The sequence below is a fragment of the Falco peregrinus genome, chromosome 18 (genome assembly GCF_023634155.1).
Source record: "Falco peregrinus isolate bFalPer1 chromosome 18, bFalPer1.pri, whole genome shotgun sequence".
In the NCBI taxonomy this organism is placed as follows: domain Eukaryota; kingdom Metazoa; phylum Chordata; class Aves; order Falconiformes; family Falconidae; genus Falco; species Falco peregrinus.
In genome coordinates, this window is record NC_073738.1 from 641619 (window position 1) to 664619 (window position 23001).

General features: G+C 50.0%; 2 protein-coding genes across 10 annotated transcripts; one reads left to right on the top strand and one right to left on the bottom strand.

The window, feature by feature from the left end:
• Positions 1–1487: 1487 nt before the first annotated feature.
• On the bottom strand, positions 1488–12554 carry DBF4B (DBF4 zinc finger B). 8 transcript variants are annotated; one of them, XM_055789868.1, is made up of 11 exons: positions 12398–12554; positions 11666–11857; positions 10492–10542; positions 9799–9868; positions 8782–8852; positions 8166–8202; positions 6151–6196; positions 5187–5303; positions 4819–4945; positions 4009–4199; positions 1488–3420 (listed from the first exon to the last, which is right to left on the bottom strand). In XM_055789868.1, exons 1-11 carry the CDS (start codon positions 12506–12508, stop codon positions 2442–2444), a joined length of 1992 nt encoding a protein of 663 aa, XP_055645843.1. In that variant the 5' UTR covers positions 12509–12554; the 3' UTR covers positions 1488–2441. The 8 variants fall into 8 exon arrangements, with proteins under 8 accessions (XP_055645843.1, XP_055645837.1, XP_027638896.1 ...); XM_055789862.1 differs by having other exon boundaries at positions 6151–6193; positions 12398–12542; XM_027783095.2 differs by having other exon boundaries at positions 4009–4118; positions 12398–12542.
• An 81-nt stretch (positions 12555–12635) lies between these two features.
• CCDC43 (coiled-coil domain containing 43) lies at positions 12636–22965 on the top strand. 2 transcript variants are annotated; one of them, XR_008744667.1, is made up of 6 exons: positions 12636–13019; positions 17377–17464; positions 19480–19615; positions 20286–20344; positions 21466–21746; positions 22189–22965. XR_008744667.1 is itself a non-coding variant. In XM_055789869.1 (5 exons), the coding sequence occupies exons 1-5, from the start codon at positions 12846–12848 to the stop codon at positions 21651–21653; spliced, it is 645 nt and encodes a 214-aa protein (XP_055645844.1). In that variant the 5' UTR covers positions 12637–12845; the 3' UTR covers positions 21654–22965. The 2 variants fall into 2 exon arrangements, 1 of the variants encoding a protein (XP_055645844.1); XM_055789869.1 differs by having other exon boundaries at positions 12637–13019; positions 21466–22965.
• The last annotated feature ends 36 nt before the right edge of the window (positions 22966–23001 follow it).

The following is a 23001-nucleotide window of genomic DNA, read 5'->3' on the forward strand; positions in this document are numbered from 1 at the left end:
AAGTGAGGAACCTGCGGCATCAAGCACAACGGAGCTGATCCAGCATCTGCATTGTATCTCAGGGGGGTCTGTGAGGTTGCCAGCCCATGGGTGACAGCCTCTCCCAGCACTCTGCTCCTCCTCAGGACCACAGTGACAAAGGGGACTGGTGCTTTGCAGGAAGGGGGTGTACACCAGGTGACAGCAAGTGTATCTCCAGCAAGAACATCCGACCCAAGGCCTGAATGGAACTTCAGGGTCCACAAAGCAGCTCCCACAGTCCCCGAGACCAGGAACCCCCATCATGTAGGTCACTGGTCAACATTAGGAGGGGGGTAGGCAGCAACCAGGGCTCCCCCTCCCCTCCACAGAAGGGCCGTGCTCAGCGAAGGACCGCCACTGTCACCTCGCAGCTGATCTCCCAACGCCACCTCTGCTAACACCCCAGGGAAGCTCACTGCCTCCTCCGCTGAGCAACACTGCTGCAAGGTAGCCCAGTCTCTGCAGGGGACAACGGACCCCCTTGAGTTTTGGTCACATCCAACAATGATCTGGAGGGACCCTGCAAGCCAAGTCACCCCTCTTTGCTGTCCAAGGGGCACAGAGCTGGTCTCTGCCTCCAGAAGACTGCGCACATCAAGATGTTGGCCGACCAGTGCACCAAGCCCATTTCTATCTCTTCCAGGGATTACCCTCCAGCTGGGACAGCAAGCAGCTACATGCCCATGGCAGAGCCGGTGCCTGGCGCGGTTAAGCTCCTGCAGCGGCTTCGCTCAGCCCTTCATACCCTGTAGAGCTTCTTCAGTAGGTAAAGAAGAGCTGGAGTTTGGCTGTTGCACTGGAAAATGATTCAGCTCAGCAGGGCTTCACTTCAGGCTTCAGTGAAGGCGGGGTGGTTTGTCCTTCACTCAGGGCTTGAACACCGCCAAGGACAGGCAGACCCCGCTCCTCTGGGTGCCTGGCCCAGGGCTGTCCGACCTTCCTGGGCAGCGAGCCTTTCCTTTTCCCAACCTGCACCTTGGAAGCCCGAGCTCAGGGCTAGGGCATCACTGAAAGGTTGGCTCCATCCTACTGGGAGCTGCCCTTCAAGAAGTCACAGGCTGCTTTTACATACTCCAGAAACTCCTCTTGGCAAGACAAGCCCAGCCCGGCTCCGGCCTCTCCCTGGCTGTGTGCCCAGGAAATGTCAATAGTCTCCTAACAACTGCTCTCCAGTTTCTCTGCATCCTTCTTTCCTGCGGCCACCCCACACACAGCTGCCCCTGTGCTGGCTACATCAGCTTCTGCAGCCTGCTGACCGTGTTCCTAGGGTAAGCTACGTATGGGGTGATCTTAAATGACCAGCACCGCTGCTGCCCTGCATTCAGCCTGGTGGCCACCATCATCCCCAGATCCCTTCCAGCAAGGTTTCTGTCCAGCCACCTCCGATCAGTAGATGGACATTTCATGCAACTTCAAGTTAGCTGTGCTTAGGCCAGCAGACACGTTTTACCCACTGCACAGCAGAGTAGGAGCTCATCTTCCATTTTATTTCAAAGTTTGTTAAAAAAAACCCCAAACAATTTAGTACCAGTTACAAACATCCATCCCACAAAACCCCAAACCACATGGACATGAATAACACAGACCTCACCCCCACGGCCCTCCTCTGCTATGTCTTTGCACCTCTGAGAACTGGGTGAGGGGAAGAGCAGGCCATGCTCTCAGTCTGGAAGGGCAAAGAGCATATTCCTGCTGAAGAGGTATTTCCAGAGAGACCGTCCAGTCATCAGCCCAGTGAGGAGCTAAAGGAAGCCGCCAGCTCTAAACATTGCCAGCAGAGAGGAGGGAAGATCCCAGCCAAGGATGCTGAACCCACCGTACCACCCGTCAGCTCCCAACGGGAGAGCTGCCCGGGTTTGTCCGCAGTGTCCGGAGCCCACCTCCTGCAGACAGTCCTCACTCCAGCTTTCAGCTGGGCCTCCTGGCCCTGACAGGGAGGGGGGCTTGGTAAATCCCTTTCCAGACATTTCACAGCTCCCGCTAAGGGGCCAGAGAACAGCCAGGAGGTGGTTTCAGCTAGTCCAGCTGCCAAAAAAGGACTGAAATACAGGGACAGAGGCTCCTTTGGTCTCTGTGCAGCAGTTCCAGTCCTCTTTGCCGGCTCAGGCAAGCTCTGACTTCTGCTTCAGAACTGAGCAGAGCTGAGACTCGTACCCACTGTCCCTCACATTGATATGCATCCTTTGGAGCAAGGCCCTGTCCACAGACTGAATCCTGCTGTCCTGGACACCCGTCAGTGTGGAGAGCAGCTGGACATCCCAGTCTGCCTCAGAAGAACTTTTGCTGAAGTGGTGATCAGCCCCTGCATTATGTAGAAAAGGCTGAAGGGATCCAGGGCATGGAACCTGCTCTTTGCTGTAGCCTGGGAGGTCAGGTGGTTCATGTGCTATTTTTTCTGCTGCTCTGACACAGAGCAAGCATCAACATCTGGCTTCAGCCACAGGCAGTTTTGGGGAGGTTAACCAGCCAGTAGGACACCCGGTCTTGTTCGTTGTGTTCTCCAGATCAGGACTATCCACATTTCTGCGTGCGTTTTCATTCTTCCCTCTGAGCTGCTTCCCTTGGGAATTCACGTTCACTCCGCTCCAGCCATGCTTGCCGACAGTGCTGGCTGCAGCAGCCTCTGTGGGATCAAAACCCACAGACACAGCTTCAAGGGAACCTAGCCACAATGCAGGGTCCCCAGGGCTCTCACACAGGCACAGGTCCAAACCAAGGGAGCTACGAGCTCTGCTGGAGAGCTGTGTGCTGAGAGGCAAGCTGCCAGCCTCCATCACACTGGGTAAGCCTGGCTCTGACATCTGTCCTGCACCCTGTCCACCCGTCCCACCAACCACTGGGTTTGTCTGCTTACATGGAGAGAGGCCACCACCCTGCTCCAGCCTGGGCTTCTTTCCCATCTGGGTGCTCTGCCTAGAGGAAAGCTGGCGTTTCCTGGAGACAGGCAGCGCTTGTGGGAGATGGCCAACAGATTCATGCACTCGCTGTTCCTGAGGTTCAGATGAAGAAGCAATTGCCTCTCCAACAGGAGGGGCTGCTACGAGAGTCCCCCAGGCCAGGTCAGGGGCCAAGCCCAAATCTATATCCTGCACCACAGGCTGCTCTGCAGAGCCACACGCAGCACAGACCCCTCGGGCGAGTCCTGCTCCAACAGGCAGCCCCACAGAGCAGCTCCTTGACAAACCCTCTCCTTCTCTGGGAATACTGGCCCTGTCCCTAGGCAGGCAAGGGGAACATCCCTCAGTCTTCAGGCCGCGTTCCATGTCAATTAACAGTTCCACAGCACGCTGCTCGGGCTGCTCCCTTTCGTTTCCCAGCTCTGCTGTCAGCATCTCAATTCCTCCAGTAACCTGTGCTTCAGGCACTAAGCATTCATCTGTCAGGTAGGACCAAGGCACCCTGAGAAGAACCATCAGTTAATGCTCACTCTAGGCCTAGCAACACCCCCCCCTCCCCCCGCCCCAGTGAGACAAAGTGTTTTCTGCAGCGCAGGGTGTTTGAAGTCCTTGCTCAGGAGGCAGTAAGAAATTTTAGACCGGTGAGGCTCAGCAAACAGTGATACTGCTGCTGGCAGAGAAGGCAGGCAGCACAAGGGATCTCTTGGCCTTCTCAACAGCCCAGGGCACAGGCACAGGAGTGCTACAGAGCAGTGGGGTTCGCATCAGGCACGGGGACAGAAGAGATGGGCTTAGTTGCCCTTTCTAGTTTAAGGGACACCAGAAGTGCACGGAGAGTTTCCTGAAGCAGGGAAGCCACAGAAACACGAGATATCCCACAGCTTGTCTAAACTTTGCTTGGCAGGTTCCAGGTGTGCCCTGCAGTCAGCTGCGGCCCTCTGCTCCCTGCTGCCCAATTCCCTGGCACAGGGCACAAGCTAGGGAGAAGCACCATGGCAGCGTGGGGACCCAGACCCTGCTCCTGCGAGCATGCCACGTGGCACCATGCTGCTTTTCAGCTCCAGGAATTATCAGATTCACAAAGACTTACTTGGCTGACTGTTCCACAAAGTTGTTAGTGAGCTGCGAGATTACACGATCCACAGGGGTGTACTGCGAGTCGTCCAGTGCAAACCGCTTGTGCTGGGGGCTCTGGAGATGCTGGAAGGTGGCAGAAACCTTTTTAGCAACACTTATCCTTTCACAGGAGGGAAATCTGCAGTTAGAGCTGGTTCCCACAGCCTAACAGGCAAGAGGGCAAACAGCCTTTTCACCAGATAGGTTGTTTGGGAACAGATTTGGGAAACATAGGCAATGCCGTTACCCCCAGTTGCTTACAGTGAGCATTCTGTTCCCATAGACACCTGCTGATGAGGAGGTTGTGTCTCTATCTAACAACAGCCTACAGCTCTCCCCAGCAGCTAGTAAAAACGCCGACTCCAAATCGGCACTGTCTGTCACAAAAGGCTGGGCTCTGCAAGCCACATCTTCCACAAGACAAAAATCCTCTTCCCACCTTTTTAATCATCCTGTGGCCCCGTGACTGCTGTGGAATGGGCTTCCCACCCTACAGATTAGGTAACAGGATGATCCTCGAGGCTCTCCTAGCCCCAGAGATGTGCATGGCATGCTGTAACCTTCAAAAACCATTGTTTGCCCAGACCAGGAGGTCAGAGCACAGATATATCATGGCTTTCATCTACGAGGCTGATCTGTCTAGATACCGTAAGGGCTGTACATACAGCAATCTGCTTTCCTTCCAAAAGGAGTTAGTACTGAAAACAGGCATGACGTGATTAATGATGCTGTGGAGTGGCCCCCATAACTTTTGCAAGGAAACAGGTCCCAGGGGAACCTTTACCTTCTGCAGCTCTTCAAATGTCTCTTGGCAGCACTCACAAAATCCCTTCTTTTTCTTTGGCACAGTGACCGGTGTGGACTGGGGGCTCTTCTCCCCTTCGCTGCGCACGGGACAGCCTTCCACGCCCCTGCAAGGTAACAGTAAAGATCTTCCCTGCCCTCACTTGACAGCATCAGCAGGTGCTCAGCTGCCTGCATAACGGCCAGGGAGGCCGTGCTGCCTTTGAGCAACAGCTGTTTGACCCAGAACAGGGCTCCTTTTGCCCCTGTCCAGAAGACAAGTGGTTCTCTAGATCCCAGGAACCAGCAAGGTCAGCAGTTAGCAGGGCAGTCAGGTTAAAAGCTTGCACAGAAGGAGCTACAACCTACCTGGCTCTGCAAGAATTGGAGAGGCTTTTCAGAGTCTCAAATGGGCTGGAGCTTTTGGATGCTAGGAAGTTCAGGTCAGGAAAGCTTTTGAACTGTTGATGGAAGGGCCGGAATTGCCTGAAAGCAGCAGATCAGGACATCAAACTTCTGGCAATGATAGTGTGGTTAGGGAACTGTCCCTCCCCCAGAGGAGCTCGAGGTGCCATCTCACTTATGATGAGATACTGCCCATTGCTGTCCCAGAGGTTTTCCATTTCTCACTGGAAGTACTAAACCTGATCCTCAGTAACTACACTGATGGGGGGGCATGTTTTGGACAGAAGGAAGGTTTGCCTTCTCAGCAAAAAAACCACCTTTTGCCCCCAAGACATGGTAGCAGCCACCAGTGCAGCACTTTCAGCTACACAGCAGCACAGAAAGCTTTTGGTTCCCAGACCACATCTCCCTTCATGCTTTATTGCGTGCAGCACGTAAAACCTAATGTTTGACTTTGCAGGCGACTTAAATGTTGCCTTCAGAATAATTAATTGGCACTCTGGATACTGTTAGGGTTACAGAGTTGTTAGAAACACCACATATATCAGATCCCCTTGTGCTGAATGCTGTAATCAAGTTACAGGCCCTGACCTCATGTGTTTCAATCTCTTTCCTCAGTTCAGAGGGCTCAAGCAGATTAAGTGACCTGCTCAGGATCACAAATGGAACCCAAGCAAGGAAGTAAACTGTTGTCAAGTCTCATCTAACACCTTCCCCTCCCCCAACATATGAGCCACCTAGACTGTTTCTCTAAACTCCATTTGCCTCCCTCTATGAGGGTGTCAGCTTCCCAGCGTGTAACAGGGTCTTCAAAGCAGCCACAGTCTGCCTTGTGGCCAGAATATTCACTGCAAATAAAACTAGTAAAGAATTCCCTCCCTGGGAGCCCCTGAGGTTAAGGTATGATATTTAGGAAGACCTCATTTACCTGCTCTGGTCTTCAACCTTCAGAAAAGGGGGCTTCAATTTTCCTGCTAGAAAGCAAGCTTGTTAGAAGTTGCCCTGGCCAAATTCCCCTATTTATTCATTCATTCCCCAACAGAACTGGGCTACAGAACCAAGCTCATCAGTACTTCTGACACCTGTGAATCCCAAAATGATGGCCAAGTGTAGCCAAAACAGCTCTCTGAGTAACCTACAACAGCCCTCGCCCTCAAAGTATTCAGTAGGGTGACCAAACCCTAGAGGCAGCCCAACCATGGACCGTTTCCACCTTTGAAAGAACATCCAGCTAAGCCTCTTGCATCCTTAACGTCTACTCAGTCTTACCAGCCAGCAGCCTCACCCCAAGCCTTAGGATCTGAGTCAGAATTGGAGAACTGTCACACACCCTTCAATGCAACGTGCCGCTCATAAGAAAGACTGCAGCAGCAGTTGCACAAGCACAGGGCTCCCTATCAACCCTTCCAGCACCTTTTTTTCTCCATTTACCTTTACACAACAGCTTGGAGTTCAGAATGGCTTAGCCTAGGACGGTTAAGTCAAAGCAGTAAGAGCTGCTGGAGACAAACCAACATGCTGCATAGCCAAGCCTGGCATGAGAACACTACTAAAAAACAGCATCTGGCCTTCGCTTGGTCCCTGAGGAGGGCAAGCAGCAGCTATGCTTCCCACAGAGGCATAATATATGTTAAGGGAGCAGAAGAAAGTCTCAGAAGTGCATTCAGGGAAAAGGTTTTCAGAGCCAGGCTTGGAGAAGAGGCTACCACGTCCTTCCTGTCTCACAGGTATGTTCAGCTCACAAGTGATAACATTACACTCAGCCTGGAAATCTGCGTACAGGTCCAGTTAAGAAACAAACAAACATCAAGGTATTCCCACAGGGCATCTGCCTGACCCTGAAACCAAACCTCTTAATGCCTCTTACTGCCTCTGCAGGGTGAGGTGTTTTGTTTTCTTGCGATCCTGGCACTCAATGCTATTTTCTTCAAAGAAATTTTAACCTCAACCTCCAGAAAGGCTGATTCCATTTGTCCTCGCCAGTTAGCTGCTCAAGCCTCATCCTGAGCTTGCATCAAATGTGCTGTTACGTCGCTAAAGTAGCTATTTAAGTACAGGATCAATTTTTCCATGTAAATTCTGCCAAATGCTTAGCACTTCTGAAAGCAAGGCCATGTGTAGGGCCCTAGATAAAACTCAGACTGGTGCACAGGTCCTGAGCATTTATGGCAGAGTGCTGAACAGTGACAAATGGTTCAGCTGTTACCACAAGTCCCCAGGCAGGGTTCAGAGTGTGCCACACAAAGAGCTCTGAGCTTGCAGCAGATTATCTGCCTTATCCGACAGCTTTTCGAGCCTTTTTTTCTACCACCTTTCCCCCCAAACTGGGAAACGATCTTTCAAGTGTCACACACACAATCCAGGCTGAAGTCTGCTCCGAGGTATTACTGAGCGTTCACTCTCCGACAAGCAGTCAAACAAGTCACAAATTAACTTACGTCACTGGTGCCAATCTTGGTACCACAATTGGCTCTTGTCTAATTGCAGATGAGAATCTGTTTCCCCCCGCTCCTGCTTTGGAAGTGTTATCCCTAGATTGGTGTCTCAGCAGTACATTTCAGCCTAACAGAAGTGAGTGGGTTGTGAGGAACATGCTCTCCTCTGTAGGATGCATTATTCTTTGAAACTTCAGCCAGTGGATTCGACATGCAGTGCCAGCAGCACAGTTCTCAGGTGCCTCAGGATTCTGGGAGCTGCGCTATAAAGGGTTTATGGGACTTTAAAAAACATTGTCTGAAACCAAATGCATAATATCCTCAGCTGTATTGGCAGCCTGCAACTAGACTCGGACAAGGAGTTACAAAACCCATTCAAGAGAAATTGCCTTAACAGTTGGCATCTTTTGGATTGCTGAAGTTTCAGACAGATTTTCAAATTCTGAATGAGGCTTCTTCAAGCAGCTCTGCATCTAAGTGTAAATAGGAGCACAACTTTCAGGCCTACCTTTGTGAATTTTTGATGCAGATGCAAGGCATTTTGCCTAAAAGAAAAAGTGACATATTTAGTATGGGAGCCAGCACAGGCAGAACTGTAATTACTGATCCCAGAGCAGCAAAGCAAGATTGCAGCAGTCTCACCCACCACTTCAGAGCTCCTACATCACAGACTATCACCTCCCCCTGATATTTTGCCTCCCAAGTTACCTAGAATTAGTATAAATACGATGTACAGGCTGCCACTCTCTGATCTTATGCCCTACCTTTTCACTGACCATCCAATGCACTAAAAAGAAATCCTTCAAAAAGCCAGTGTACTTGCCCCATATGATCTGCTTTACCCTTAGTCCCATACAAGTCAAAATCTGTATCGGTTGTGCTACAGGTGTTGATAACAGCTGCCCCATTCTCACCTGGTTTTACCCCCACTTTATAAAAGGAAAAATTCTTTTCATTTTGTCATCTCCATCAATAAACAGAAGCACCAGATTGCTCAGTGTTGCATGAAAACCTAGGAGATCACCCCACTTACTAGCCCATTAGCACTAGAGGAGCTAAAAGGGTTGCTTAGAGCTACCGAGGAATCCCGAGCACCTCAAATTGGCTGGAGTTCAATCTGTTACCTCTGTCTTCTGGCATTGTTTCCTTGCTCCCGAGATGGCACGCAGCAGCTGTTGAGCATATGACAACATTTCTGCACAGGAGAGATGTCAAAGAGCCATAGCTCAACAAGAGATGGTGAGCTGTTTCCCCTCCACCAGCTGCAGCTACCTCCACTCACCCGCACCAGGGAAAAGCACAGCGCCTAAGCCCACCATCACCCGGCAGAGCATCGCCACTACATGGTTAATTTGCCCAAGAAGCAGCCAAGGAGGAGTGCTTTGAGGGATGGCGTCCAGTTTTGCTCTTTAGCACAGCCAAAGGCTGGCTTTATGTCTCTGCAGAAATGAGATGCTGTTAGGAACTTTGCAGCATGCAGACCAGACCCTGACATTTGCATGCCCTGACAGGCTTGCCACACCGCTGCGGTTCAGCAGAGCTGGCTGCTTAGGAACACGTACGGGCTGTGGCTGCCTCCATCATGCACCCAGACAAGCTCAGCCACAGCTGTGTGCCACTGTCACTGGACACTAAGGAACCTTTTACTCCAGACCTAATATTAGTATCAGAGTTTCACCATCTGTCTTTCCTGTCATCCCCTTCCCATTCATCACTGAGACAGGAAGTGCCTTCCAGCATAGCCCCTCAAACATCAGCACTTTCTAATTAAAAACAACCAGATCCTGCCATTATCATGATCTGTGCTTCCCAGTCAATTAGCAAAAATGGTCTTTTTGGAACAAATCTATGCACTGATCAAGCTATTAACATTTTATAATCTTACAGCTTCAGCATATTACAACATACTCAGTGCTTGCTACTGTAAATGCAACAGTAGCCGGTTCTATACATACAAGTTAGTCTGGTTTTTGAAGGGCAGACCTAGGTAGCCATGGCCAGGATGGCATCAGCCAAGTACTGAATATTGCTTGCAATTTCTTCCTTCTGCCATACCACGCTGGCCTACATTGCTTCTGCTCCACCTGTCTCAAAAATCACTAATTACCAACAGCGGGATTTCAGCTTACAGGGAAGGATACCATCCACGTGCAAGATCCGGACTCCCCACATGCGAGCGTTGGCGAGGATACTGCTGCCACTGCAGGTGTCCTGTACAGAGAGGTTTGGCAAGGTACAGCTCAAAGCAGAGACGGCTGTGTGAGCACATGCAGCTCTAAATCTAGTTTAGAGAGATTTTCCTGTTGCTCAGTTGCGTAGCTGTTATTAAAATCAGGGCACAGCTGAAAAGGTTTGAACTCATGCTTTATCTATCCCAAATTAACAGTAGCCTCTAGGTCAATTTTTTAATTCCTGCTATAGCATAAGCTTCTAAGTGGGCACTGAGATTCTTTTGGCCACTTTTGCTACCAGTGAAAGGACCACAGGGGAGCCTTTTCCCCAGCTGTATGGCTTTAGTTCTTTCTAGGCTAAAAATTCATTTAACAACGGGTCTTGTGTTAATAATTCTCTTGTGTTGAGCACCCAGATACCTGGGGCAGGCCTTAGAAGTACTAACATGGATGGATGACATGGCTGCATGAAGAACAGTGACCAGGAGCACTGCACAATATTCTGCGGGCCACAAGTAACTGCTTTGTACCTTCACCAGCCCAAGAACCTGCTTCCTTCAGCAGGGCAGGGGCTCTAGAGAAGTGGCTGGCACTGGTTCCGCACTGCTCAGCAGTACTTTGAATATACCCAGCTAGAGAAAAGTCCATCCACATGCCGCTCACCTGATTCTTCATGGCCTTCTGCAGCAGTTCCTTTCCCCTGCTGATCAGTGCCTGCAGAAAAAGAAGCAAAGTACTACGTTAAAGCAAAAATCTACCAGGCAGTGGCAAGCTGAGGACAGTGTGGCTGTCCAGTAAGAGTGATTTCTAGTGATACCTGGTCTCTGCCGGGGACAAGAAGCTGACCAAGACTTTATCTCAAAGACAGCAGCATCTCCAGGGAGTGCAAACTGCAGAGGTGCCCATTAGATCTACACTAAGCAGCCATTCAGCCAAGGCTTGGCTTCTATTGAACAGCAGTGAATACCCCAGAGCCAAGAGGAAGCAGCAGCTTAGCTCAGAAATTCTACCTGCCACATCCCAGCTGCTGGCAGGTGTTAGGAACATTCTTGCTAGTCCTTCCTGGGAACAAAGTCTTATTTGCAAGCCAGTGATTTCAGCAAATAGGTTAAATTATTTGTAAGGCAAGCGGATAGTGCTGTGAGCAAGGGCAGGGGAACAAACATCATGAGTGATTGAGTGAAACCCCTGGCATCAGCTCAGGCTTTCCACCTGCAGGTGGTCAGGATCCAGCTAGTAGAAGTGCCCACAGCCTAGACTGGGGTAGTAGGCTCTCCCCAGTCACAGCTTCCAGCAGACACCAGCGTTCAACACAGGATGTTAAGAGTTTTGGCCACAAGCACCACTGACCAGAAAGCCCACCTCTGGCAGGGCGAATAGGACATAGAGAAATCCCTTCTTGCAAGCTGCCCTCGTAGATCTTCTCCCAAGTTACAGTGGCCTTGCCCTGCCTGTGTCTGGGAGCATGCATCCAAAGCCTGCAACAGCTTTATCTTGTCTACATTTCTCTGCTTTTCCAGACACATTTCTGCAGCGGGACGATTCCCCATTCTGCTGGGAAGCCAGCCAAGCCCTCCATCTCCTCTGCCATTTGAGCAGATATGCTGGTTTACCAGCTCAAAGCTGTGGCACACACATTTGAATGGACAGTGATACACAAACACAAGGAACATGGGTACAAATACGGACAGCCAGACCAGGAGGGAAAAGAAAGCCCTAAACACGCAACATATTCGCTCAGAGCAGGAACAAATTTACCTTCCAACACTTCTCTGGTTCTACTTTACAGATCCCTTCGGCCAAACTTTGAGGTAGCCTAAACCTTTATAGCTCTTACAGTGTCTGGTGGCTTCTGGTGAGGTCTGGTACGGTTCCCTTTGGGGGCAGAAGGCGTTGGGCTCATGGCTTTTGCATCTTCTGAAGTTACGCTGCTCCGCTTCTCAGTCCAAGTCCTGGCTTTGTCTCGTTTAGCTTCTTTATTGCTGGAAACTACATAGTTGACTTCTTTGCTTAGGAAGCTTTCGGTCACCTGCAGCAAGAGACAAACTAGAGCAGCTCTGAAACTGTTCAACTCTTTAGCAGGACTGTTTCAGCTCAGAAGAACTACTGCCTTTGGCTTAAGGCCACATACACTTAAGGGGCTGCTGAAAGTACTCATCTCTACAAACAGTTCCTTCTTCCATTCCTTACTGCTGTCTCCCAAAAGGAGATCCTATGATGTACTGACAGGGTACAACCTAGAGATACACTGCAAATAGTCCCCAGCACCTTCGGATTGAGACTTCCATGACTCTTGTCTACCATTATCTACTTCTCAAGCGTTTCAGGAAAAAAAAAAAACAAAACCACCGAACAACAATAGCTGAGAAAAAGACCCTGGACATCATGCATCAGCATGGAAAAGCTCTATTCACCAGAGAACAGAACACATTTCAGCAAAATACAGTAGCAAGCGAAGAGGTGGGACAAGCAGCTCCGCACAGAACAGGGCAGTAGGTAACTTGAAAGCCCTCAGGATCTCGGGCCTAGGGGCCCCGGTGAGGGTGTGGGGGGTGTCCCGGCCGCTCACCCCGCCGAGGTGCCCGATGACCTCCGCCAGCTCCCGTGCGCTCCGCCCGCTCGGCAGGTCGAGGTAGAAGGACTTTCCGCGGAGAGGCCGGGGAGCGGCTGGGCCCACCATGGCGCCCTCACAGCGCCGCGCCGCCGCCGTTGAAACTCCCGCTCCGCCCCGCCCCGCCCCTGACGGCGGCCGCGCAGGGACACACCGCTGGCCGCGCAACCGCCGCGGCGCCTCCGCCGCTCCTGCGGGGAAGGAGTGGGGTGCTCAGGGTAGCGTGGCCCAGCCACGGCCATCGCTGAGCCGCTCTCCTCAGACACCGCTGGGCTGAGCCCCTCGATCACAGCCGCTCGCCCGCCGGCGCCGCCACAAGTTTGTCCTTCGTGGCCACCGTCGCGCCCCCCGCCGCGCCCCCCGCTGGCGGCCGCGGGCGCATGCGCGGCGGCGGCGGCGCTCCAAGATGGCGGCGCCCGGCGAGGAGGCGGCGGGCTTTGCGGCCTGGCTGGCGGCGCGGTTGGAGGCGCTGGGCCTCGACCGCGCCGTTTACGGTGCTTATATCCAGGGGCTGCTCCGCGAAGAGGAGAGCGACGAGGAGCGGCTGGAGGCGCTGTGCGGCGTCCTGGCTGCCTGCCTGGTGAGGGCCGGGCGGGAGGAGCCTCCCGGGGTGAGGGGCTGGGTCCGGCCGGTGCTGCCGCCCGGTCGGCGCTGCTGAGCTTTCCGCTTCCCCGCCGGGACCCCCCATCCCCAGGAGGCGACGGGCGGCCGCGCCCTCGTTGGGCCCAGAGCCCCCGTGTGGCACCGGCGGCGGGGGGCAGGCGGGCGTAGCTCCCCTGAAGCCCTGGGGCCCATAACCACCTTCCCCAGGGGCTCTCGGCACCTCTGGGGGTCTTTTGGGGCCCTTCAGGTGTCCAGAGTTTATTTGGGATTTTTTTGTTTGTTGGGGTGAGCGTTTGTGCCAGTTTTGAGGCTGATTGGAAACTTTGGCAGCTGCTGTGGACCGTGGCTGTTGGTGTAAAGGAAGAAAAGGGTCCTGGATTATTTCTGCGGAGGGCACAGGGTTTAGCTGGGGAGCAAGGTGGCTTTTTGGTAGTGCCCAAGTGCGGTTTAAAACATGATGTTTAACAACAAGTGCTTTGGAGTGGCTCAACGATAGCTGTGTTAGGTTGTCATTGTTCCTCCAGCAGACCTTGGCCCTCGTGTTTTGCTGTGCGTGCTCTTCCTGAGCTCTGGAGGTACGTAGCGCTGCAGCCGGCCCTTGCCCCGCAGGGGGCTGTGCTATGTTCTGATGTTTCCCCTTTTCTCTTTGTTTCCCTCCTCTTGCACTGCTGCCTGATTTGAGAACTGGTGCAGGGTTTTCATGTTCATTGACTTCTGGGCTGTCGTTATCCCGTGTGTGTTGCACCGCAGCCCGGTTCGTTCTCTTCGTTTTCTTCTTTGTGACACTGTCACAGCTGACTCTTGCTTTGTTTGCAATTTCAAGCCCAGTTTGATTTTTCTGCACTTCTTGAAAAATGTTTTTGTCTCTTGAACCTCAAAACTTCTTAATTACTTTTTTTTTAGTCGGTGCATTTTTTTTATTATTTATTTGTAGACTGTGCTTACTTCTGTATTAAAAGATTGTTTCAAAAGTCATTTAGTTAATTTGGGGCCTTTCCTGCCAAGTCTTTTGTCTTTGTTCTATACACAAACTCCGGGTAATTTTTTGTTTGTTTTTGACAACCCTCATGAGGATAAATTCCAGTGAACATCTGCAGTCGTGCCCATGGCGCCTCATGCATGACAACATCATGCATTAGTTCCCCGAGTTTATTCAGATGTAACCATTTCAAATCTAGAAACTTAGAACTGAGATCTATTTCTGTTCAGTTCTCTTTAAACCAGACAGAATCCATCTCACTTTACTAACCTCTAAACCAACATAATTTCTGTTTTGTTTGGGGAACACTAGATGAAAATATTTGGTAGTTGCACCCTCAGCTCTCTGGTAATGTTTGCTCTTATATGTGGGGAGTGAGTCTCCGAGGGACACAGAGGTCAGTGCTCTGCTAGAGGTCTCCGTCCAGACTGCAGTGAGACTGAAGGGCCCGCGCTGCGTGGCAGAACTTCTCTTTGCTTCCTTCTGTGACAGTTTAGTTTTGCCCAGGCTGCCCCATCATTCGTGTTTCACTGATGTTTCATTTGCATCCGTTCGCACGCGGTCATCTTCGTCTTTCGTTTCTTCATTTCTCCACCTCCAAGGCTGTTTTTTCACCATTTCTGGGATTGCTGGAGCGTCTCGCTTTTGGGTTCTCCCCTCATAGGCCTGCCTCCAGCGATACACAAATACCCGATTTGTTTCTTATTGCTCAAACCCTCATTAGAAGGTTGCTCAGGTCTCTGCCATCATTGTTAGTCTTCTGCTGTTGATTTTCCTTCCCACTTGCTGCCATTTCTTTATCATCATTTGCCTGATTTTTCTTCCTCCCATACACTGAAACCAGGTGCTCAGGGAATATGTCTTTCCCAGCCTTCACTCCTGGCTTAATATTAAGTTGCTTATTATTTTGCCAGCCTTAATTCCAGTGGGCTAGTATTCCCTGTACCTGGGCGAGCCCATCCATCAAGGACTGTCCTTTTACTATGGGTGTTTCTGGCATTTAAAAACCTTCATGTCTTCTGTGTCCTTGAACTGTGCTGACCTTTGTTATCTTTTTGTGACTTACTGTGTGTCTGAGGTCTGGAAGGGTCCCTGTCACTGGCACTTGACATGGTGTTTCTGTGCACGTTATCCTCATTGCTGGTCTGCTCATCCAGTAGGTGTTCCTGCGTGGATCTCAGTGTCATCTCCCAGTGGGAGCGGGGTCACTGGGTTCTCCCAGTCCTAAACCACCCATTCTTATACCCGATCTTAGCAGATTAGGCATCACCTTGTCCTCTGGATCTGTTCTCATTAAAGGCACGTTGAATTCTTCAATGGAGTCTGATATCCGTAGGAGTCGTAAACCCTTCATCCTTCTGCTCTTTCTCTGTTTGCACGTCACCTCCTCTCACAGCCTCCAGTGTCCCACGTGTTTGTCCTTACAGCATCACCTACCCAGCCCAGGGACCTTGTTCTGTTGCGTGTGCGGCCCCAAACTGTGCCCATGGGCTCGGTGCTTGGCCACTTTGTGTGATGGCTGCGTGCTGGTTCTCCTGCCACCTGCCTGTGCAGAATTTTGTGCTTAGCGGTGGTAGGCTTGCTGTGGGAGGACTTTATTCTGAGTTACTGTTTCTACTAGTATTGGAGCAAAAGGTGGAGAGATTTTTGTGTATATTTTAATCTCCTGGTCTGTCCCATTGTTGTGGAGAATTCAACTTTTTTTGCTGTCCCTCGTGCAGGTGAGCTTTGCTGTGCTGGATGAGTAATGTTTTCAGTGGCAGCCTGTCTTGGAACTTGAAGGTGTTTTTTTTTTTTAGGTACCTAGTGCGCAATTTTTGAAGATGAGGATCATGAACTTGGTGGGAAGCCTGTGTGCAAGGGTTTGGTGTGTTCCTCTTTGAAATGCCAATTACTGCACACCTGGCTGTGAAAGGTGAGGGGAAAGAGACAGACGGTAGAGGAATAGATATTCCTGCACACCTATATAAGAAATTTTCTAGGCAGTTTGTCAGGTTTTCTGCCTCTCACAGCTACCTTTTGGCATAGGCAGGTTATTGGGTTTGTGTGGCCAGATTTTGGTAGTGGGGGCTAAAGGGGTGGCTTCTGTAGTTGCCAGAAGCTTCCCCCATGCCCAATGGAGCCAACACCAGCCAGCTCCAAGATGGACCTGCTGGCCAAGGCTGAGCCCATCAGCGATGGTGGTAGCGCCTCTGGGATAACGGATTTAAGGGGGGGGGTGGGGAAACCCTGCAGAACAACAGCCAGAGAGAGTAGTGAGAAGCTGTGGGAGAGACAATTCTGCGGCCCCCCAGGTCAGTGCGGAAGGAGGCAGGAGGGGCTCCAGGTGCCGGAGCAGGGATTCTCCGTAACTCTTCAAAACATGTTTCTTTTTTATCAGGATCGTGTTTCTTGCCTGGATTGAGCTTCCCTAACCTGAACTCACATATTGGGCAATTCCTGCAGAAATGCTGTGACCGTTTGCGCTGATATGTGGTACAGTAGGGTGTTGCCTGTCTGCTGCTGGAGCTTGATGTTGATCAGTCCCGCGAGAAGCTGTGCTTGGGCACGGGGAGAGAGCTAGGCATGGTGGAGCTCCACAAGCGAAGATCTGGTGATGGAAATACCATCCTGTTGCTGGTTAGGTGTGTTTCCTTTCTCCTTGCAGCTTAGTCTTCCTCAGTAGTGAACAACAGCGTGGGTGCATTCCACTGCCACCTCTAGATGTGTTTGATGCTCCAGGCAGGTCAATGGAGACAAGAATATCCCTGCTGGTGGGAGGAGATGGTCTGTCAGTACCACTAAAGTGGCTTCAGCTCGGTGCTGGCCCTGACCCATGTGCTATCCAGTCTAATTTATTGGCTTGGAGGTGGCCTTTGCATAGCTTCTCCGCAGCCTTGCTCAAGAAGAGAGATGATGCTGGGCAGTAGGTTTCTAGAGCAAAGATACTCTGATTGCCTTTCGCCGGTGTTTGTAGGGCTGTTGCACCTAGAGAGGCAGCTGCTGTGAAACCAGCGTATGTTGTTAGAGCTGTCATGTGGGAAGTAAACTGCCGCAGTGATGCGGCCTCGCCTGGCGTGGTGCAGGGCTGCTGGATCGCAGCCTTGACACCTCCTGTTTGCACAGCGGGTCAAGGCGTTCCCTAGTCCTGAGCTGTGTCAACAAGTAAGTGTGTTGCATAATCTGTGTTGTCCTGGGTTAACCAAAGTCCCATGTGTGCGTTTAACGAGTGGATTTTGTGTGAAAAGCTGTAATGATTGAACTTACTGTTGGGTGTTCAGATTCTTTGCAGCTGGTACTTTTTGTATCTGATTCATGTTTGTTTAAAGCAAACCAACTATATTCCAAGGCTGAGAAGTCTCTTTTCCCTTACTAGGAAGAAGATCTCTTAAACGATGTTTGCAGGGAAGTAGTCGAGAAGTGGTCTGAATCTCAGATTGTTGACGCCAAAGAGAAAAAAGAAGGTAGTGTCGCTGCTCGGTGTGCCTTTCTCCTGGTATGAGTACTTTGCAGGGCCTTACCAAGATGAGAACTGTGTGTTCATCCTGTTAGGAGTTAAAACCAATGCTGCCACTATGGTCGCTGATCTGACTTGCTTCTCATTGCCATTGCTGTTATTTACTGTTTTGTCTTGAAATATGAAATGAGGATAAGTAGTTTCACTTCTGGCTGTCCCTAGCATTCTGCTGCTTTTAGGTTCATAATCCTGAAGAGGAAAAGCCCCCTTTTTTTCCCTGTAAGGATTTTTTCAGTTTCCTTTCACAAAACCCCTAGGGCTTTCTCCCCGTTCAACACTAACAATGCAGTGATGGCAGCCGGAACTGTGGTGGTAGATGCAGTTATGGCATAAAATGCCTTGCTACTTCAGTATGTGCTGGTTTGGAGAGCAGGGTTTTTTATACAACTGCACCTGTGGAGAGTTGCGCTGTTCCTTCTGCTGCTGCTCACCCCAGCACACATCAGGGAAGCATCCTTAATTTCCTCATTCAAAATCTTCTCTTAAAACTGTCCTTTTTTTCCATAAACACGTGTAGCAGGGAAAGCTCTATGAGGCTGCTGCTATACTAATGCTGCTCCTTTCCCAGTCATGTATATAGTCCCACCGTTTCTTTGTACCCTCCCTGAATTCATCCCTTGTCTTCAGTTGTTGGCTTGGGAGTGAAGACCTCAGTCTTGGTCTTGTTCCTTGCGGGAGGCTTGTTCTGGTCATTGAGCAGAGGTCTGGAGTACAACGAAGTCATATGCTGGAAAGATTTTGCTGGTTTAAGCATACTGCACGGTTCAATTAGTAACTGTCCAACAGCAGGGACCTAACTGTAGCCCATGACAATGTAACAGCCCTTTTGGGTAAATCCTGCTTTTTGTTTGCTTTGCGGTTTTTTGTTGGTTCTGGTTGCAATCAGAATATTGTCACTGGCTGATGATGTTCTAGAAATAGTTCTCCAAGTGAGCCCCTATCATGAGGCCTGTATTCATATAGCGCTTTTCTTGTCTAAACCTCAGCATTTCACAAACATCTCTCATCTCCTTCTCATAGATGAGGTGGCTGAACTATGCAGCAGTTCAGCGGCTTTCCCTGAAAATTTGCTGAAACCTGTCCTTGGCCTAACGTTGCCTTTGGGTGGGGACAGGGGAAACTTATGCTATTCTGTGCATTAAATAAAATAAAATTCCTCTTTTGGGGACAAGTGATTGGAATTGCTGGAGCTGCTACTGGACTCCTCTTGCTCATATTGTTGGTTACCTGTTACTTGTCACAGAAAGAAGGTAGCACTGTGTGTCTAGGTTGTTGCAAATGCAAGAATTTAAATATTTCACTGTGGTTCCATTAAAGGGTAAATCTCCAAAGAAGTCAATATCTACTTAGAATAACAGAATGCTGAGGATAAGTTATTAAACTAAAAAAAAAACAACAACAAAACATGGTGTCAAAACCCAAATGTCACTTCAAGAAACGGGCAGCAGGACTTTAGTGTTGAAAGGTAAATCAGCTGTTTGTTTCCCTCTGTAGGCAGGAAAGAGAGAGTATTAAACCCATCAGTCACTGAGTTTTCAGAGTTTCTGTTTGATGTGGTTTAAAGTATGTAGCTAAATAAATATATTTAGCTTCTCATAACCAGAAGGGAAATGCAATTTGGAGTAAAATGGATTTTCATTAGCCAAGTCTTACTGATTGCCGAGTTCTCCAAAACAGCCAGCTCGCGCGCTCTCTGTGTTGACAGCATCACCAGTGACCTTGTGAGAGGGCTTGTGGGAGGAGGGTGGGGGCTATTTTTGGGTGAGACTTCTCCCTTTAGCTCGGTGCATTTGCCCCCAGCGACAGCTGCCTCCCTGCAGACAGGACACAGCGTGTGACAGTAGGACAGTGCCCTTTGGGGACTGATGATGTAGGAAGCAGCTGCATGTGGCATCTGTCAGCTGGGACTTCGCTGCCATGTCTGCAGGGACTGACTGATGCTCTGACTCTTCTCCTTGCCAGATGATATCCAAGCCATTGCCAGCATGATGGAGAAGCAGGCCAAGATTGTGGTGAAGCCAAAGGAGGTCTCCCAGGAGGAGAAGCAGAGGAAAGCTGCCCTCCTGGCCCAGTATGCCAACGTGACGGACGAGGAGGAATATCCTTTTCCTGACCTAGTTGACACTCGGTGCTTTGAAGGACAATGTTTATTAAAAATCTGAAACAACGCCTTTCCAGCTTTGCAGTGTCTAGTGGGGAGAATTGGGGAATTTTTTCAATCTTCTTTCTCCACGATAAAATAACTTACATGGAAAAAAAATGGAAGCTCCTAGTTTGTGGAGCGCCACCAGCAGACACTCCTTTGAGGATGTTTCTCTGCTGTTTCCATGCTCCCCATCCACACGTGCTTGGCTGGGTGAGGTTTGCCCAGTCCAGGTGTGTTGCAGAAGAGTGAATCAACTCCGGGTAACTCTGTGTGTGGTAGTTAATGTATTGAATTTATCTCTTGCTTTCTGATGAGAAATCTGCTGCAAAAATCCTTTTTAAGAGAGAGTATGTGGAGAGTGGGGGAGTTTAAAAACTCTTCGCAGTGCTGAAGAGCAGTTCTTCCTTGAAGAGCAAAGTTGAACAGGGGGGAACTGCAGCTGGCCCTCCAGCAGCAGGAGGGAGCTGAACGTGGGGGTTTCTGCTTGCCCAGTCTTTGTCTGGGTGAGCGTGTAGCTGCTTCCTTGTGGCTTGATAAAGTTATTTGACGTGTTTTGAGTTACATGTGACTGTATAGAGGCACACGTTCATTACTGATGCTCATATTTCCTTAATTCTCTCACTGGTGAGGATGAACAGGATGGATCGATTGCGACAGCTGTAAATATTGCATCAGAAAAATGTATCCTTTGAATTCTCAGTCACCCAGGCTTTTTGGGAGGAGGGCAGCTTCCGTGGTGAGTTTCCTGTCCTTCCTTATCTGTGTTGATACTCCCTGTTTCTTTAGCCTTTTCATTTTTCTTTTCATGTAGCCTGACCTTGCTTGTAATCAGAGTTAAAGGTCTGTCTGCCCCATGTGCACAGCTGAGATCGATCCTGCCGTGCTCTTATCTCTCCTCTATTCCCTCCTTCCCTGTTCCACCCTCTGAAGCTTGACGGAACATGCCTATTAGTAAGGATAATTCTCCCAGAATATCAGCGTAGTGTTAACTGGTGTCCAGAGAGGTAAATCATGTCAGGATTTATTAAAAGTGCACCAGAAACTGTGAAACTCATAAGGCTGTGGTGCAGCTGAACTTCAGTGGTGAATAAAACACAGGATACTTGGTCCTTGTTCAACACGGTAATTTGGGATGTTCCTTGAGCTCACCAGCTGTCAGGTTTAAGGTGGAAGCAGATTTTACCACATAATTAAAAAGTCAAACCTAAATTATTCATGTTCCTACATTATTGATATTTAGGAGGAAGAGGCAGCAGAGGAGACACCCACTTGCTTTTCCTAATGCTCCTCCCAAAGGATTTGCCACTGGTTGCTGTGGGAGGGAGGACATGAGACCGTGACGATGTGTACACATATGTACATGTGCATATATGTAAAGACATACATGTCGTACACAGCTGTACAGAAGCCACTTGAGGAAGCTGTACCATATGTTATTTTTCTTCCTCTTAGGTTTGTAGAGGTTTTACGTATTTTTTTCTGTATCAGTCTTAAGAACCTGTAGGCAAATTGATTTCTCTAGGAAAAAATCCCTTTCTAGGGAGCGTGCATTTACTCTGCCTGACTTTTCTATTTCAAAAAACAAGCAGAGGTTCCTTTTTCTTTCTCCATTCCTCATTCCCAAATTCCTTACCTGCTTGGTGAGGAAGCAGAAGTGGGAGTCAGAAGGTAAAGGGGGAGGGAGGAGAAACCAGCCCACATGCTAAAAGCCACGGTCTAGTTTAGAGCTCCAAAATACAGCTGCAGAGCGGAAAGCTGTGCGGCTTCAGCCAGAGCATTGTCTGCCCTTAACATGCTGCCAGCGCTGTTCCGAAACACAAATGTGGAGGATGTTTTGAATGCCAGGAAGCTGGAACGGGAGCTGCTGCGAGATGAATTCCAGAAGAAAAAAGAGCAAGATAAGCTCCAGCGAGAGAAGGATAAGCTAGCCAAGCAGGAGCGGAAGGAAAAGGAGAAGAAAAGGACACAAAAAGGCGAGCGGAAACGATAGCTGGGGTTTTCCAGTTGGACTCTCCAGGGATAAAATTAATTACGAATATGGTGTGTGTTTTAAAAAGCAGCAGAAATTCTGGGCACGTGGCTGGTGAGTGGTTTTTTGGAAGCGTTTCCTTACCCCCCCCTTTTTCTTTTTCCTTTTTTTTTTTTTTAACATAGCAGAAAACAAATATCAAGCACCTCTTAAACTCGGTGTGCCATGTGCTTGTGGTGTCAAATGTCCCAGTCGGTTATTGTGGCCAATGTCCGTACCAAAGAATGGTGAAGTGACTATGTCCGTGTTTTTAAATTGATCGATTTCTACTTCTCACCACTTCAAGCAAAGCAAAACGAGATGTAGGAGAGGGCTTCCCAGCTGGCTGCATCCTCCTGCCGGCCTTGGTTTGCAGCAACAGCATGTTACGATTTGAGAACAGAGCAGAGCCCCTTTCTGATCTGTAATTAAGGACTTGCTCCTACGGGGCAAATGTGAATTTATTTACGCTAGCCTTGAAAAATGTATTTGCAAATACATGTATTTATGCTGCCAGGAACAATGCTACGTCTTCGTTCTGGCTGAGCTGGGAGCGCAGGGCTTCAAGCTGACCTCAGCGAGGGTAAGTGCTGTTCTGTAGCAAGAGAAAGATGTTATGAAATAAATATGAGTTGCAGCTATAAGGCTGTATCACTGCAGGCCCTTGGTAAGGTAACTGCTGCGCTGATGTGAGCGTTGGCCACAGCAAATTGGTAGAGTCCTTACGCTATTTTAAGACTTCGTGCTGGTAGCTGGAAAATGGTGCTCCCCGATGTTTTGTGTGGGTGAACATTGAATGTTATTTCTGTGGCAGTTGCCAGGGCGAATGCTTTAACGCACGCTCGGTGCTGAGCAGCTGTAAGCCAGCTGGATGTGCTGGGTTTACGTGCCGGTTGCTCTTGCTGGGCGCAGCTGCAATCAGGAGCCACCTGTGGGGGCTGAATGCTTCTCTTGCCCCCGAAGGGCTTCTTGCTGGCTGTTTCCAGCCTTTTTCGTGACTGTCACCTGCCTCTGGAGAGAACACTTAATTTCTGTAAACTGAGCGTGAAGGAGGAGCTGCAGCGCGCTGGGGGTGCGGGAGGAACCGGCGCGCCTCGGCCCTGCGCTGCTTTGTGCTCCGGGTGCCGGGTCAGGTGGGGAGGGGCGGCTCCTGGCAGCAGGACTGTCCCCATCGCCTGCTTTCGGCACCCGCCTGATCCAAGTTTCATGCCTCCTGTTTTAACTAGCTGCTGCAAGTGTGAGTATCTAACTGCTTTATCTTTGGACTTGAACAATAAAACTGGTTGGCAAAGAAGCAGGTTCCTCTCTGTCACAGTGACTGCGGTGCCCG

What these genes read in the sequence shown, in the direction of transcription:
- DBF4B (XM_055789868.1), bottom strand. Translation starts at nt 12,508, where the DNA reads ATGGTGGGCCCAGCCGCTCCCCGGCCTCTCCGCGGAAAGTCCTTCTAC. An exon ending in ACCAGAAGCCACCAGACACT is followed by an intron (nt 10,543 to 11,665) that starts GTAAGAGCTATA and finishes CTTTTTCTGCAG; the next exon opens with GCACTGATCAGCAGGGGAAA. An exon ending in AACAATGCCAGAAGACAGAG is followed by an intron (nt 8,203 to 8,781) that starts GTAACAGATTGA and finishes TTTTTCTTTTAG; the next exon opens with GCAAAATGCCTTGCATCTGC.
- CCDC43 (XM_055789869.1), top strand. Translation starts at nt 12,846, where the DNA reads ATGGCGGCGCCCGGCGAGGAGGCGGCGGGCTTTGCGGCCTGGCTGGCG. An exon ending in AACGTGACGGACGAGGAGGA is followed by an intron (nt 19,616 to 20,285) that starts ATATCCTTTTCC and finishes TAATTCTCTCAC; the next exon opens with TGGTGAGGATGAACAGGATG. An exon ending in AAATATTGCATCAGAAAAAT is followed by an intron (nt 20,345 to 21,465) that starts GTATCCTTTGAA and finishes ACATGCTGCCAG; the next exon opens with CGCTGTTCCGAAACACAAAT.